Source organism: Numida meleagris, chromosome 5 (assembly GCF_002078875.1).
Source record: "Numida meleagris isolate 19003 breed g44 Domestic line chromosome 5, NumMel1.0, whole genome shotgun sequence".
NCBI lineage: Eukaryota > Metazoa > Chordata > Aves > Galliformes > Numididae > Numida > Numida meleagris.
In genome coordinates this window covers 61,564,848-61,578,141 of record NC_034413.1, presented here as the reverse complement: position 1 = coordinate 61,578,141, position 13,294 = coordinate 61,564,848, and the positions used below count along the sequence as shown (strand labels likewise).

The 13,294-nt window shown below is 37.2% G+C and overlaps 1 protein-coding gene across 3 annotated transcripts in view; it reads left to right on the top strand.

The window, feature by feature from the left end:
* The window catches only part of MYLK (myosin light chain kinase), a 191,305-nt gene that overhangs the window by 135,956 nt on the left and 42,055 nt on the right, over nucleotides 1-13,294 (top strand). For all 3 annotated transcript variants that reach the window (XM_021400604.1, XM_021400605.1, XM_021400606.1), the window contains 2 exons: nucleotides 9,069-9,119; nucleotides 10,317-10,444. In XM_021400604.1, the coding sequence (XP_021256279.1) occupies nucleotides 9,069-9,119; nucleotides 10,317-10,444 (179 nt within the window). The remainder of the gene's footprint in view (nucleotides 1-9,068; nucleotides 9,120-10,316; nucleotides 10,445-13,294) is intronic.

Here is a 13,294-nt window from a genome sequence, read left to right as displayed (position 1 = left end):
TAGGAATTAAATCTGAATGCAGGAATATATGACCCGATCCACATCCTAGTAGAATCACTGCTTGTCTTGCTGTTGGTTTTAGTGGAAATTGGATAGGAGGAGTAAAACAGAAGCTTGTAATTCTGGATTTAGTAATAAGTGGGAAATGTAAATTGAAATTATGGTGACTGTTTTTCTTAAGAATTCCCTTTTTTCAAAATGCCTTTAAAGCATCTTTCCTCTTGCACTGAAAACATCGAGGAAACCAGAGAGAATGTTGGCCTTTACAAGAGTTCTTAGAAAAAAATTTTAAAATACATATTTAATTTTAAAAGGATTTGGTTGCAGAGATTCCATGGGTACTTTCTAACATCTCAGCCTCAGTCTCTGGAAGGCTGCCTGAAATGAGCAAGATATACAAAACTGATCCAGTAGACTTCACATTTTCAATATGAACTGATATCCCTTTCAGATGTAGAGAAGTTCCTTACCTGAAAGAGAATGGGCTTAACAATTCAGTTATTTGTACATCTTTACTTTACCAGTTCTCTCCAAAAGAAATCTCAATCTGATAAGCAGATAAATTTTTACTAAGTGCTCTTCTAGTCTTTGTTGCCACATCAACTCACCAGCAGTCCTAATGGCAAGTAAAGCGGAAAGAATCACATGGAAGAAATAGTGGGGAAAAAAATCCTAACAATGCCACAGAATAAATTCTGTATTTTGAGTAACTATTTCAGTTCTTAACCTTCCACCTGTTTCTTTGAAAAGATATTGGAGAAATAAAGAAATTACATGTCAGGGATTAAATAGACTGGGAATGTTTAGTTTTAAAAGATATTACTGGAAAGGAACATGATAAAATCTACACAATGATAAACAGCACTGATCTCTCATGCCAAGCATGGAAAAGATCAAGAAATGCCATTTGTTGCTGAATTCAGAAATGACATGCCATTAAATTCAGGGTACACTTCATAAATCTGTAAATGGTTTGCTTTATTTACTCTTCCTGGATTTATAAGACTGAATTCTATGAAGTCACAACAGTATATACTGAATGGGCATAGAAGCTGTATACTCTATGTCATCTTAAGAAATACTTCTCAGGAAGAGTATGCCATATTGTCTATTTTCTGTAAGAAAGTGGAAGTCAAATTTCATATGGTGAGCATCTACGTCAACATTTTCTCCCTTTGGATAAATTATAAGAGATTCCAAGGTTTTTGCCCTAGTAGAAACCTTCAGGAAATCTTATGGAAAGTAATTAACTTTTAGTTCCTGAAAGTGAAGATCAATATGCTTCTCTTTCTGAATGAGAATGAATGGCATATTAATCTGTAGACATTTTCTCACTGTGAGAATTGTTGCTGCCGCATTGACTACAGTAGTAGGAAGAAACTGCATCCAAGTAATTGCTACTGAGAAAAGAATTGGCTTTAATGCTTTAGAAAATAACCATCCTAAGTCTAAGCATTAGGTCAAAGTGTTTGGAGAAATGTCCACTGCTTTTTGAAGAGCTAATTTGCAGCCCTACTTCCAGTAAATAGTAAGAGGTGGCAACTGTTACTTGCCATAATCAATGGTGTGAAACCCTAACAGGAAGTCCTGGATTCCCTCATCTGAGTAATGCACTTGTTAAACCTGCTGTTCTCATACCTAAAGCACATGCATTGTAGGGTGGCCCCAGCACACACTTTCATTGCACAAGCATAAATTTTTCTGATCGGTTAAAAATAAAGTGACATCAAAGTAACTTCTTCCACATACCTCCATGTGAAGGGGCCCAACGTGTATTATTCAGCAGTATTTAGTATCTTGCTGATATAAATCTTTTATATCAGCCACTGTATAAAATCTGTTTGCTTTCACGTCAAACACATTTTTGGTTAAGTAATAATGCATTCTCCTGCTGACAGTTGTTAATAAAATGTTGTCAGTGACGCTGTCCAGATTGAATCCTCTAGAAGGACTGCTCTGTTATCTATCAGATGTGATTTTTCAGCACTGTTGGTACTTGAATTCAGGCTGAACAATGGCATTTTTGGAAAAGAGTGTCAAAAATATAAATATGTTAGACAGGACTCCTTATTGTATTATATATTCATTGCTGTGGAGTTGGGGATGGGGTGGGTTCTAAGCATTTTAATTACCATGGAAAAATTTTGAGTCAGTGGCCAAGTGATTCGCACACAGTTCTGTTATCTGCTCTTCAATAAACAATCTTGTCAGAGGAGCCAAATCTGCAAGCGCTATTTTAAGAAAATGTCCTATTAAATATTTAAGCTTGGTGAATTTTTGGTTGATTTCTGTTCCATCAATATAATACGAAAAATGGCACTGAGGAATATAAGGCGTTTTAAAATTTTACTGTCGTGTCAGATTGTTTTCTCCTCAGTATAAAACTTCCCTCTTTCTAAGAGAAGAACTAAGCTGCTAAGGAAGCAACTAATCAGGTCTGAGAAATTCTCTTAACTGCAGAAATAAGACACAACTGTGGAGCAAATGTGGTCTGGCAACTGTGCTACTGCTGCCTTCTTTGGTCCCTAGAACCTTCTGAGATGCATTTAGGGCTCATTGAGACTATTCAAACCAGTTCTCTCAGCCCATTCTTTTATCAGAAGGTCTGTGGTGCTCTGTTCCTGACTGTTGGAAGAATCAAGTTTTCTGCACAGTGAAAGCAAAGTATCTAGATCTCTACTTAGTGTGTTGGAGCAATATGAATTTCATTGCCAGAGAAGTCTCCAACCAAACTTTTTCAAGGAAAAAAAGAAATCAGTCTCTTTTTCTAAGAGAAGCTGACTCCTCTTCATTTAGTATATCTAAGATCATCACAAGCTGTTATTAAGATACAATTGTACTAGATACAATTTCTCTGAAAGTTTGAATAATGAGAGGTGGTGAATGCATTTCTCAGGATTGGGACCCAAGGGTGAATAACTGTGGGACAAGTCCTCACAACAAAACTACCTGAAACAACAATGCAATGGTAACTATGAAGTTTGGTTGCCTCCCAAGATTAAAAGAAAATTCAGCAACTGTACTTATAAAGACAGTAACTGGAGAAACACTAATTTGTTGCTCTCCATGAAGCCCAGTCCAGTACTGCTGGCTAATGCCCAGTACGCATTCTGATTCTCTGCCAGGTTACTTTATAGCTCACACCACTCTGACATTTTCTGAGTTAATATTGGCACAGGACAATATTTTCCATGTGTTTTTCATACAGTCTATCCTACATAGCTGTATGTTGACCAAAGAAGACAGAAATGTTTATTGATTGTCTTATGCAGAGAAAAATGAGGGTAGTTTTTGCAACATGGCCTTGAACTGGGGAGGTGCCATACACCATCAGCTCCCAGTTAAGTGACGACAAATTGCAGATCTGTGGCATGTAATAGAAATATTGACCAAAGTTTCTTTTCTAAAAGAGGGGCCTACAAGCACTGACTTAATTAAGGTGCAAAAGCACAGAACATCTAGCTTGACCCACTAAAATAATTTGGAGCTCCTGGAGGTCCAAATATCCTTACAGTCTTTTTCCTTCCTAACAGACTGGATAGCAGGCTAGTGACCTAGTTTAGGCTGCTGTTCATATGCAGCTGAGCGCAGCATTTTAGCATCAAATGCTAGATGTTCTTGCTGAATATGAGAAATACCAAAAATGGAATCTATGTTCAAGAAACTAACATTCTCTTGCTCCCATCAAAACTTTCAGTGGAATTCACGTAACTTTGTAATCTCTGTTTGGTGCTGGGCCTCTTCTGTACTTTAATTGCAGAAATTGCTCAAGCACTGTGCTAACAAACTGCAGTGGAATTGTTTCTTCCTCTAGCTGAGCTGTTTTAAATACTAAGTTACTTTGAGTGCACTATTCTGCATTGCTGAGGCTCTGAGTATGCTAACTCTCTCTTGACTGGAATGCAAGAGTGAATATTTCTTGGATTATTTTTTTCTCATGGAGGAGGGTTGATTTTTTTTTTCAATTAGTGGACAATCTCTGTGTGATTTAGAAACTAAATATGGAATGTTGCAACAAAATGTCGGTTGTTTTTTATGAGAAAAATAGAAGCCATTAAAAACTGTGTTGAAGCATGCAAACTGAAAAAAGTGACTTGTATGGCATTTAGTTCTCTAATTTCCTCATGTCATCAAATTTAATTGAATTTAAGAGTTCTTCTCTATTTTATTGTATTTAGGTAATAAATGTTTATTTGGAAACAGATCTAGGAATTTGCTTCTTGAGAAGCAATCAAGTGAAACTAAACTTTCAAACCCTGAAGTTTTCAGGCTACTTGTTCTGGTACATTGTCAATGTTAGTTTTCTCTGTGGCAATTAGTATAGCTTCATGAATGCATTGTTAAGTTGGTAAGTAATTATGTGTTTTGTTTTAGTACAATTTTAGTCACCATCTTTCTCTTATCTCAGCTTATCTGTTCTAAGTAATACCTTCCAACAAGGAAGTCTGTGAGAGAAGCAAGGATAGAACAGAAAATGACATTGCCTTAACCCTGAGGATTTTACTCTTCTGTACTTCTACGTCTCAGTCACTTCATGCCTTCTAGCACCAGAAGCAGTTAGTGGAGACAAAAAAACTGTCTCCTTTAGTATCGTATTCTGATGTCTTCCCCCAGGGTCAGGAAGAGGTTACACTGCAATTCTTTTATGTATGGGAGACAGAGACATCACAGTGGCACAGCGCACATATCTGAAGCATTCACGTGAGATGGAGAAGACAGAATAGAGACTTGAGTCTGGACTTTCCATCTCCTCTTTATATATGCACTTATTAAATACTGTGATATCTAACGTGTTACAGACATGGCTTCTTTTTTTCAGTTTCTCTTAAAGGAAACTCTCAAAAAAACAACATAGTCACTCTCAGAAGATGAAATATTGAGAAGTTTTGCATGATTGGAAAATGGTTTCCTGTGTCACTATATTATCAAAGTATTACATTAGCTTTCCTCTTACCTTGAACTAAAATGAGACTAGTACACAATAGCACAGAAGCAGGGAAATGTCTTGCTTCTTATGTTTAACAGAGTTAGGTGTTTACTGTGCTTATTTACTAGCAGAAATCCATCACTACAGAAGACAGGCACCTAACTTTAGACATGGCCATAACGGAAAACGAAATTATGGACTGATTGGAAATGCTATCTTGAGTACTGCTGTTTTTTCAGACTGGATCAGAGTTCTACTTTGTGCTTTATGAAAGCAAGTTGTACAGAGAGCCATTTCAGGGGAGGGCTCTGCTTATTTTTAGTAAAATTCCAAAAAAGGAAAGCAAAAAAGAAAGACAGAGGCTTCCGAACATATCTGCTCTCATGAATTCAACATCAGGGCAAAGAACTTCACAACCAAATGCCCCACAGCTATCAGCCTGTATGGAATCTTTCCCTTTTTTAGTGTATGTGCCCCCAGACACAAGCTCTCTAAGAGGCAAACCTGGCTATAAAGTTATGTAAATACCAGCCTTGTGATGTTTACATTAAGTCGTTTCTAGAAGGCAGATTCGTTTAAGGAGGGAATATTATGTCCTTTTTTTTTCCAGGCTGGTTTTCAGCTTCAGCCTGTTTCAATGTAAATATCAAAAGAGAGGAAAGGTCCTTTTTGCTGAAAAAGCAACAGAAGCAGATTTACACTAACATTTCCAAGAGGCTCAAATATTTTAATGAAAACAATCATTTGACCTCGTCAACTTTGATTAATCTTATTAGATTTTTTCATGGTCTCCAGCAGCTTTTGAAACAAAAGCTGCTTTCAAAAAGATGCATGAGATGAGCTGGGATTCTTAAGGATGTTCTACGAACCGTAGAGTGTGCATCATCTGCCAAAAAAGTCTGCTTCAAGGATGCAGAGACGTATCCTTCTACTCATTCCCTTCCACACTGCCCCGCCTTGCATTTCTGCTCAGGGCTATTTGTGTCTGCAAAACAGGATATTCAGCCAGACCTTCCAGCAGCCCTTTGCAGTCTGCATGGTTTGATGAAATCCAGTGACAGTCTGTATATCCTCAGTTAAGTGAATGTAATGTCCTGATGGGTAAAAACTAAAAAAAACAACAACAACAAAAAACCCTTGTATTTTCATATAAAAAGCAGTACCCTAGTTGATTGATGGGTTTGTGTTCTTCATTTTGCTGCTATGGAAATCCTCCTTGAGGTGAAAGTTTTTTAAAGTGTCTTAAATATAGCCCTTATTTTTTTCTAGAGCTAAGAGGGAAACGATGCATTTATTCCATTTGCAGGGTAAACACAATACATGGTGGTTCAGTATAAATCCTTGGCTATTCAGCAACATTATTCTTTAATAGTGATGAATTGCATGTCACTGATTGTAGTTGTAAATGAACAAATTATGTTATTGAGGTTCCTTCTGTGATGAACTGGGTGTGGCTGATAGACAGGGAAAAGTTAGAGAGGTATCTGAGTAAATGGATATTTGTTCTGTGTATGTATTGTGCAAAGGCAGCAAATGACAATGTCAGCCAAGTGAAAAAAATTCTTGAGATATTAAGAGTCAGAGTGAAACATGAGAATTTGGAGACTGAGATCACCCCACCAGCACTTGCCTGACACTTGCAAGTGTCAGGCAAGTGAAAATTGTGCTGGATTAAGGAAAATGATTTTTCTCCCATTTGTCTGCACTGACATTTCTGAAAAATAGCTTTAGTATCTAGAACACAAGATGGCATTTATTTTTTTTCCTCATCACTGGTGTTCTTTGTTCATATCAGGCTTAATGGAGTGTGAAAGTTATCAAATTCATGACATTGCTTTGACTACTATTAAAAGTCATTATAACTTTGAGGATATACCCAACAACTATTTATCCCTAAGTTTAGAGAAGAGGAGAGAATCTGATGTCAAATGCAGCACCAAAAAATTACGTATTATTAAATCATATAACTGAGTTATTTTGCATAAGATTGTGCATCCAATGCATAACTAATGGTGTATTTTTATTAATGGGGATGTTTAACAACAAACAATACGCCAGATTCTGCAGCCCTTCCAAGTGGCACCTGATCACGGAAGTAGTTTCATCTACATAACTATGACTACAGCCTGAAATAAATCAGAGTTTCAGCTCAGGGTGAGAAGATGCAACGACAAAGAGGAGAGCTATTTTGAAAATCCCGCTTTTTTGTTTTTGTTCATAGAACTTGGACAGGAAAGAGAAGCTGGAAATATTTTTCCTGTCACTCAGTACAGTAGCCAGTGGACATGTCAGTCTGCTGATGACCCAAAAAGTAATGAGTCCCTTTATTGAGCTGTAGGGCTCTTTGAAGGCCTCTATTTAAAAAGAATTAAGCCCGCATGGTAGACGTGGTCCTATTATGACAGGGTAAAATCTACAGAAGTCTTAATCAAAACCTTTAATTAGTGCTGTTGAGCCATCATTGAAGAAAGGCCTCCTTGAGAGATATCCAATTCTTTACTGATTCAGCCATAAGTACTGCAAGAATATCCTACCTCTTCGTTATTGTATTATATCTGCTTTGAACAAAAACACTACACGCAGAGCATACAGACGCTAACTATACTTAGGAAATAGCTATGAGATAGATGAGATTCTAAGAAGAAAGTGACCACAACTTCACTGTACAGTGAAATATTCTGCAGAATGAACTGGAAAAACACTGGTGTTGACAGTTAAACCATTACTTTTTTACTAAATCATTTGGTCTTTTAACAACCTATAGCAAATCAATTGCATCTCTAAAAATTAAATCAGTTTTCACACAGTTGCCCATTGCTTGAGCTGTAACATTAGATCCCCACAGTGAATTCACATCTCATGGCTCCTTATTCACAGGCTATCAGGTGACCTGTTGCCTGGGTATCACACACAGCTCATAGGAGTTATTTTTTTAGGGTTTTTTTTTTTTTTTTTTTTTTTTTTTTTTTGCTGCTCAATGTCTTCTGAATTTGAAATATCTTAAACAGTGAACCTAGTCAAACCTTTTGAGAGTGTTACGGCTATCACTATGCACACACACAGATGCTGCCAGCTATTCAAAAGCACATGGCAGATACTGCCTCCACTGCAGAAAATAACATCTTAGTAGCCAGTCCAATCAACCTGCCTACCTGAGCACAAGAAAAGAAGAAATGTCCTCTCAGAGCAGAGGCCATCCTCTGACAAGAACACTTAGGTTAGTGGGTAAAAAGAGAGTGCTTTACAAGGAATTATTTCCTCTGCTTCTGGAATTCAGTGGTTTGAAGGCATCCCATTCCATTACATTTAATGGCTGGCACTAGATGTATCTCGTATGAATTTGTCCTTTTGAACCTCTTTATGTTTCTGTTGGGCAAAACATTGCTTGTCTGTGAACCTAACATGCATACCCTTGTGATTCCAGTAGCCTCTAGATCCTTTTATTCTGAGAAATGGTAAATAGTCATTTTCTACCTATTTTTCTTCTCAGTTGTTTTTCTATTTACTATTTGCAATTTTCTAGAACATTGTCTTTTCAATACGTGGGTATGTAGGTGTCAAATACTGGGGCATATGGGCATGTGTTTTGACGCCATGACCCTTCCATTGTGAACATTAGCAAAAATTGTCCCCACCTCAGGAACAGGACGTGGCGGAGGACTGAAATGAGTATTTACTACCAGTATGTGTCTCTTTCTTTGCTAGCTCACAAGGAGCATAAGAAGTAGCATGCAGTGTTCACTGTGTAATTTTAACTGAGCTCATTCAGCATGGATTATGCTGGAAATATTAGCAGAAATTCGGTATGAGGTGGACCTTTGACTGGTGTTTTCACCCCTGTTAAACTGCTATGAGGAATGGGGTATGACGGAGAATGGGATATGTGTAGCAGAAGCCTTTGGCTCTTTTAAAAGTTCTAGTTTCAACTGTGAATATGCTGAGGATCATTCAGAATAATTAAAGTGTTGGTTTTTTTTAAGTATTTTTAATTCTTTCGTTTAATATGCTGCAAGAACATGACAGATTTCCAAGTACCAACAAAGCATCACTATGAATGTAAGCTTTGTAGTTCATCTACTGCCTTCCAAAACTCACAACTTTTACCTAAGTTTTTTTTTTTTTTTTTTTTTTAAATAATTAGGTGAAGCAACAGTGAAGAAGAAACCCGCTCCAAAGACTCCTCCAAAAGCAGGTAATTATTTGCATGTGTAATCCTATAGGAATAAATAACCATCAGGGTTTTAAAGATCAGTCAATGCACTTCTAAGTACAGCTGTTTACCTGCTGAATTTATTGTGCATATGTGATTAAATGGTGGATATTAAGTTCTGTGAGGAGAAAAATGGAGAGCCAAGCCTGTTTTACAAACTTGTTCACAAGGTTGTATTTGGCTAAAATTAAATCATGAGCATGCAAAAATAGTTCCTACTGTGGAATAGACTACAGCAAAATCCTGTAGTGTATCAGCACTGTAACTCCAACCCTTTTGAATATCCACAACACAGCTTAGCCTTCAGTTAAAGGGGTTTTCTATGTATCACAGGATGCCAAATCTGCATAAGTATGTACCACTGAGAAGCTGATAAATAAAAGTTGATTTCCTTCTATGCCTGTGTAATAGATGTCCCACATGATGCTCACCTGGCCACTGAACACAGAATGCTCAAAGGCAGCTACTGAATTTTAGATTGTCAGAGTGCTGTTGATAACATTTTGAAGCAGGTTTGCAGACTCTGCCAGCATATGCAAACTGAGATGAGATTACAAAGGGCTCCTCTTCAAAAATGCAAAGTGAAGAATCCTACAGCATATTTAGTGAACTGTTTGTTTGGAGTTGGTGATCGGCTTTGGCAGCTTTGGCCTTCATATTTCATAGAATCATAGAATCATAGAATTAGCTAGGTTGGAAAAGACCTACAAGATCATCCAGTCCGACCATCCACCTACCACCAATAACCCCACTAAACCATGTCTCTCAACGCTATATCTAAATGTTTCTCGAACACCTCCAGGGACAGTGACTCCCCCACCTCCCTGGGCAGCCCATTCCAGCACCTGACCACTCTTTCAGAAAAGTATTATTTCCTAACGTCCAGCCTTAATCTCCCCTGGTGCAACTTGAGGCCATTCCTCCTCATCCTGTCACTGTCATTTCTGTACGCTGGTCTTGCATCAGCAAACTTCTGATGTGTAGATTGCTACTGCTCCTCTACAGCAGAATTAATAATGTTGACAGTGTTGTTTCATTGCAAACAACAGGTAAGTGCCAATCCGTATTTCACATATGGCTCTGAAACTGTTGAGCTGAGAGAGAAATGTGTTTTGAATTTTAAGAAAAAATTAACAAAAAGGGATTGTTTTCTTTTCTCTTTTTTTTTTTTTTTATCAGCTACTCCCCCTCAGATTACTCAGTTCCCAGAAGACAGAAAAGTCCGTGCTGGTGAATCAGTGGAATTGTTTGCCAAAGTGGTCGGAACAGCACCCATAACCTGCACCTGGATGAAATTCCGTAAGCAGGTAACTTGTTTTCTGGTCTCTTTAACAATTGGAAAAAAAAAAAAATAGAACTGGACAGGAACTCCAACAAGCCATCTTGTCCATCTCCCTTCTCCAGGAGCTGGCAATGCCCATTTCATTTCTGACAGATGTTTTCCTCACTGTTGCTGAAAGCATTACAATGATGGAGATTTCACACCCTTCATTGACAACCTATTGCAATGCTTAAATACCCATAGTGTCAGAAATTTTTTCCTCATGCCAAACCTAAATCTTTCTTGTTACAGTTTATACTCAGTGCTGCCTGTTCTCTCCTATAAAAAACATTACTGTTTCTTTGAGAAGAGCATTGGACCATGTAATTAAAGTATAGATGATGCAAAGAATATAGTACCTGAAAGGTATTTGTCACAGGAAATATTTTTTTCCTGTAGAAACAACCTTTTCTTCATGGATGCTCAGACTAAAGCTATGGCAGAGGGGCAAAAGGTGGTGTAAAAATCTTGAATAAAATATCTTAAAACACAAATGTCACCATGCAAGGCAAATCAGCAGTCATGCTTCTCTCATCCCCTGGGTTTAAAGTTCCTTCCACTTGAATTACTTTTCCTTGAATTACATTCTGTGTGTCCATAAAGGCAGCTTATAAAAAGAGTTTCTTTAATGAATAATTAAAACACTTGAAACCAAACAACGCAATATGCAAGTGCTGTGTTAGGATACAGCAAATATAAATATGTCCTGTGGCTGCTATTGTGTTTGTTTTATTCTGAACTCATTATGCACGCTATAGAACATAAACAAAAAACAGCTCCTCCCACAAGGAAGTTTAGACTGTAAATTCAGACGGGTCAGCATTAAACTGAAAGAGTTCAAAGTAGTTTGCAAGTAGTACAAAGGGTCTATCTTTGCTAACCCCAAATAACCTCTTACTTTAGGAGAAAGAATATGGTGTAGGTTTTTGTTTTTTCTTTTCCTGAACTCTTGAATTTCCATCAAAATCTTTAGTGTGGAGACTGAAGATTAAAAATAAAAGATTTATTAATTTCCACAGAAATAGGCCTCAAGTGACATTTAACTCCCTGTTTTGCTGAGTTCTGTCTTGGCACAGCAGTAAAGTGTGCCCCTCATATGTGAGTTTCTGGTATATTCACAATTCAGAGTTCATTGTTGAATATAACAGTCCTATTTACATAGATTTTGAGGTCATTTTTACTTAAAAAATCTAAGTGAAAACAGAGACCAGCATTTCGTAATACCCATAGCAGATCCATAGTCTGTGATTTTTTTCATTTCTAAAATGATGGTTAAAATAATCTTTATACGTGCTTGATTATTTTCTATGAGACAATCTAAAGATTTGCAAAATTGTAAATTACAGTGAGATTTTTTTTTCAGGTATGTTGGGATGAAAAGGGATTGATATAGAAAAGAAAAAGCATCATGAAGATTAATAAACAGTGTAGGATGATAAGTGAGGGCAGCAGTCTTTCACTTTTTTAATTAAATGGGGATCCAGCTACTACGTATTGTGCTGCATAATTATTTTACTTTCTTTTTCACATATGTATCATCACACATTTTTTCTCCTGGATTTCTTCCTCTTCTATAAATTTGGATGATTTTGACTCTGTTTCATTTCCATTTGTAAAAAATCACTCTAGAGTTGTTACAGTCTTCCTGGGGACTTTCTGTACTAGTTGTTTGAGCAAAGCCAGTGAGCGGTCAGTTCTGATTTCACCGCTTCCACTGTATACTGCAGTAAGCAGAAGGGATTCATCCTCTCTATGCTCCTTCCTCACATTCCCTCAGGTTCAAAAGAGCCACAGTGGTGTCCCACGGGTACAATCTGGACAAATATCTTGGCTGAAAAAAAGGGAATGTCACCTTCTTATGACCCATATAATTGTATGTGACGGCAATCCAGTGGAGTGATGCTGGAGCCTAAAACAACTGAAACACTGAGAAAGCTTCTGAAAGACTCTTCTGTTAGCAGAGTAACAAAATGCATTGTTTTACCTTGCCAGTTGTTGGAGATTCTTAACTATGGCCAGTGGTTCTCTTTTGGGAATGCAGAAGTCCAACTTCCTGTTCTCCACACCCATTGCAATGGTTGTATAATGCATATCCACTACTTCTAGACTGTATTTTTTATTTCTCTTACTCATGAACCAACTCTAATGAAGCAAAACATTACAAACCAGTATAGAGTCTCAGAAAATCATGGGGAAGAGAACAACTTTCAGAGTAATTTAATCTGTAATCCTCCATAATCCCATTTAATAATTTTCTATTCCAATTACTGTAGGAATTACTTTCACAGGTTACTTTTGGGCATATAGCAATGTTCATGTTTCATCTCAGCTGAGGAGGAGGCAGAGCAAGTCCTGCTTTTAGCCTTGTAATTACTTAATATCTGAATATATCTGACAAGAGAAGCCAAACTAAAGAGCCTTCATTTTTATTGAAGTTCTGAGAATAGTTGGAAGAGTCACTTATCTAAGAAGGAAGTGGTGGGAGGAGAAGGGCATTGACATTATGTTGTCTGTTTCATAAGAACACAGCATACAGCTTCTGTAATTGTAATGCAGCATTGTGAGTTTTAAAATAATCTGTCATGTCTTCAGTTAATACTCATTAAAATCTAAGTCTTCTTGGCCATTTATGCTATGATATCTTTCTTTCAATTAAAAGCTAGTTCATAATATGCCTATGATATTTAGCTGAGATTTTGGGTTTTGCCTCTCCAGGGTTAGGCTAATATGCAGTTTGTACTTCTCTCTGCACAGCTGTACCACTATATCTCCATTTCAGTCATCTTCAATTGCTCAAAACCATGAGACTGTTACCCCGATTTACGATGATGTACAG